This window comes from Agelaius phoeniceus, unplaced genomic scaffold, assembly GCF_051311805.1.
Source record: "Agelaius phoeniceus isolate bAgePho1 unplaced genomic scaffold, bAgePho1.hap1 Scaffold_110, whole genome shotgun sequence".
In the NCBI taxonomy this organism is placed as follows: Eukaryota; Metazoa; Chordata; class Aves; order Passeriformes; family Icteridae; genus Agelaius; species Agelaius phoeniceus.
In genome coordinates this window covers 846,851-851,028 of record NW_027509876.1, presented here as the reverse complement: position 1 = coordinate 851,028, position 4,178 = coordinate 846,851, and the positions used below count along the sequence as shown (strand labels likewise).

The 4,178-nt window shown below is 54.9% G+C and overlaps 1 protein-coding gene across 1 annotated transcript; it reads right to left on the bottom strand.

Moving 5' to 3' along the window:
* Positions 1–2,922: 2,922 nt before the first annotated feature.
* On the bottom strand, positions 2,923–3,471 carry LOC143692973 (olfactory receptor 14J1-like). The gene has a single exon (XM_077173052.1). It carries the CDS (start codon positions 3,469–3,471, stop codon positions 2,923–2,925), a length of 549 nt encoding a protein of 182 aa, XP_077029167.1.
* Between the last annotated feature and the right edge of the window lie 707 nt (positions 3,472–4,178).

The following is a 4,178-nucleotide window of genomic DNA, read 5'->3' as shown; positions in this document are numbered from 1 at the left end:
CCTCGGCCTGAGGTGCTGAGAGCTCTGCAGCCCCTGCTGCCATCCCATCTGCCCAGGGCAGCACCAGAGCCCCGGCCTTGGGGCCCTCAAGAGCTGCTCCTGCTCCAGGCCCAGGGCCCTTGCCAAAGCTGGGACAGCAGCCACAAAGCTGTGCCCATTTCTGTTCATTGCTGCTCTGATGTGCATGGATCCTCAACCATTTGCAGGCTGCTGATGGATTTTATTGCTCTGGAGACTTTGTCTTTCTTGAGCTCTTCAGTTCAGGAATTCAGTGAGAAGAGCTCATAAACATTTTTTCAGAATACCTGAACAAGAAAAGGCCCTGGGGAATAATATTTCAAGTTTTCAGTTCTTAATGTGGTTAATTAGACAGATGACAGAAGTGTACTCAAAGTGAATATACAATAGTATAAAACAATGCCAAGAGTACAGTTTTGTTCTGTTAAGTTTTATTTTCCTGTTTATAGATTGATCTCAGCAATGTCCAATTGATATTGATCCCCAGCAGCTTTTAAAGCAGTTTGAACAGATATGATAATCAAGACCCTTTATGGCTGACAATCAATCAGAATTTTTCCCCACCCCCTCCCCACCATTTCCCTCATCCAACCCCTGGCACTCCTAAGGATCAGGAATGGTGTGGCCAGCACGAGCAGGGCAGTGATTCTTCCCCTGTGCTCAGCACTGGTTGGGCAGCACCTCGAGTGCTGTGTCCAGTTCTGGGCCCCCAATTTAGGAAGGACATGGGGGAGCTGGAGCATGTCCAGACATGGGCAACAAGGCTGGTCAGAGGACTGGAAGAAAGTCTTGTGAGGAGCAGTGTCTGAGGGAGCTGGGGTTGTTTATCCTGGAGAAGAGGAGGCTCAGGGGAGACCTCATCACTCTCTACATCTCCCTGACAGGAGGGTGCAGCCAGGTGGGGGTCAGGCTTTTTTCCCAGGGAACAGCGACAGGACAAGAGGACACAGCCTTTTGCTGCACCAGGTAAAGTTTAGGCTGGACATTAGGAAATATTCTCCACACAAAGGGTGATTGGGCATTGGAATGGGCTGCCCAGGGAGGTGGGTGAGTCACCAGCTGTGGTGGTGTTTAAGGAAAGACTGGATGTGGCACTCAGTGCGATGGTCTGGGTGACAAGGTGGTGTTGGGTGCCAGGTTGGCCTTGATGCTCTCCAAGGTCATTTCCAGCCTGGTTGATTCTCTGATGATTGTGACCCTGCAGGGCCCCGGGGAAGCAAGGGGCCATTGTGGCACTGCGGGGCCTGGTGGCACCAAGAGGACCATGGTGACACTGTGTACGACATGGCAGCACAGAGCCAAGGGGCCAGGGTGACACTGTGGGGCTGAATGGAAGCAAGGAGTCCATGGTGACAGTCTGGGTCCTGCTGGAACCACAGAGGCCACTGTGACACTGCAGGGCCTTGTAGAACCAAGGGGCCATTGTGACACTGTGGAACCAAGGAGAGCCTGGCAACAATGGAATCAAGGGGCCAGTGCTCCATTGCAAGGACTCTGGGAACTGAGGGAACAATTGTGACACTGTGGTGCCCCATGGAACCAAGGGTCCCTGGGGACACTGCAGGATCTTGTGTCACCAGGGCTCCATTGTGACACTGCAGCACCAAGGAATTCATTGTGGCACTCTGAGGCCTCATGGAGCCAAGAGGCCACTATGACACTTCAGGGCCCTGTGGAACCATGCAGAGCATTGTGACAGAGCAGGACCTGGTGTCACGATGGCCATTGTGACACTGCAGGGCCCCATGGAACCAAGGGGCCAGTGCTGCTCCTCAGGGACTCGTGGAATGAAGGAATCATATTTGATACCGTGGTGGCCCTTGGGACCAAGAGACCATTGTGACACTGTGGAACCAAGGGGAGCATTGCTGCACTGCCAGACCTCATGGAAGCAAGGATCCATTGTGACACTGCAGGGCCTTGGGGGAGCAATGGCCATTGTGACACTGCAGGGCCCAAGGATCCAAGGGACTTTGTGACACCAAGTGCTCCCATGGAACCAAAGGGACATTGTGACACTGGGAGGCCTCATGAAATCATGGAGACCATTGGGACACTCTGGGGCCTCATGGAACCGTGGTGACACCAAGTTGGCTGGGAGTGTGGATCTGCTGGAGGGTAGGAGGGCTCTGCACAGGGCCCTGGACAGGCTGGATCCAGGGCCCAAATCCAACAAGGTGAGGTTTAACAAGTCCAAGTGCCGGGTTCGGCACTTTGGCCACAACAACCCCTGCAGCACTACAGGCTGGGGACAGAGTAGCTGGACAGCAGCCATGCAGAAAAGACCTGCAGGGACTGATGGACAGCAGGCTGGACATGAGGCAGCAGTGTGCCCAGGGCCTGGCCTGAGGCATCAGCGCTGCCCCAGCAGTGCCCATGGCCTGTCCCTGCTGCAGCCCCGGCACTGCCACCCCCAGGCCTGTGCCCGGCCCCGAGAGCACTCAGGCCCTGCAGCAACACCAGGGCCACCAGGGCAGCGGGGCAGGGCCACGCAGCAGCACTGGCAACACCAAGTGCTGCTGCTGCTGCTGCTGGGCACAGCTGCTGGGCCAGCACTGATCTGCCCCAGCTCTGCACACAGACATTGCTGCTGCAGCTCCAGAGAAGGAAACAAAAGGACATCTCTGCAGAAAACTCTGCTGGGACATCCTTTATCTCTTTTAAATACACCAAGAGTACAGCCCATCATTGCCACAGTCTGTGGCCACAGGCAATGTGAAGATAAACACAACAAAACTGCCACAAACCATTTCTTTGGCGACAATATTAACTAAAATGAAGCAAAAGAACATCCAAGATGAAACCAACAAGAAGACTCAAAGATGACTTTTATTACAGGTGATTTGCAGAAATTTGCCAGCAGTTTAATGTTCCTGAGACCATCCAGTCATCTGTCTCCACACTTCAGCCTTGAGCTCCTGGTTCCTCAGGCTGTAGATGAAGGGGGCTCAGGGCTGGAGGCACCACTGAGTACAGAACTGACAGGGCCAGATCCAGGGATGGAGAGGAGATGGAGGGGGGCTTCAGGTGAGCAAATATGACACTACTGATGAACAGAGTGACCACGGCCAGGTGAGGGAGGCAGGTGGAAAAGGCTTTGTGCCGTCCCTGCTCAGAGGGGATCCTCAGCACAGCCCTGAAAATCTGCACATAGGAGAAAACAATGAACACAAAACAGCCAAATACCAAACAGGCACTAACTGCAATTAGCCCATGTTCCCTGAGGGAGGAATTTGAGCAGGAGAGCTTGAGGATCTGTGGGATTTCACAGAAGAACTGGCCCAGGGCATTGCCATGGCACAGGGGCAGGGAAAATGTATTGGCCGTGTGCAGCAGTGAATAGAGAAAGGCACTGGCCCAGGCAGCTGCTGCCATGTGGGCACAAGCTCTGCTGCCCAGGAGGGTCCCGTAGTGCAGGGGTTTGCAGATGGACACGTAGCGGTCGTAGCACATGATGATCAGGAGGGAAAACTCTGTTCCAAGGAAGAAGTAAATCAGAAATAGCTGAGCAGCACATCCAGTGTAGGAGATGTTGCTGGTGTCCCAGAGGGAATTGTGCATGGCTTTGGGGACAGTGGTGCAGATGGAGCCCAGGTCAGCGAGGGCCAGGTTGAGCAGGAAGAAGAACATGGGCGTGTGCAGGTGGTGGCCGCAGGCTACGGTGCTGATGATGAGGCCGTTGCCCAGGAGGGCAGCCAGGGAGATGCCCAGCAAGAGGCAGAAGTGCAGGAGCTGCAGCTGCCGCGTGTCTGCCAATGCCAGCAGCAGGAAGTGCCTGATGCAGCTGCTGTTGGACATTTGCTGGGGCTGCACATGGGCACCTGTTCATGGAGAAAGGACAGTGACAAGTCAGCAGAGGCTTCTTGGAGCCAAACCTGGGCCATTCTCTGCAGACTGTCCCGCTGGGACTCACCCAGCCTTTTTCCTGCTCTGGGAAAACCTTTGGCTGCAATCAGAGCACAGTCACACTCCTGGGTCACCCTGGGATAAACCAGGCCCTGCCCAGAGCAGAGGGATCCCTGAATGTCTCACCCTCTCTCAAGGTCTCTGGGCAAGGTCTCAGCACCCCCTTGTGCCAAGGACACTCACGGCTCCCTGGGCAAACCCAGCAGCATTTCCTCAGCTGTGGCAGCTCTGCCCTTGCCCGTGGGACATTCAGG

What these genes read in the sequence shown, in the direction of transcription:
- LOC143692973 (XM_077173052.1), bottom strand. Translation starts at nt 3,471, where the DNA reads ATGTGCTACGACCGCTACGTGTCCATCTGCAAACCCCTGCACTACGGG.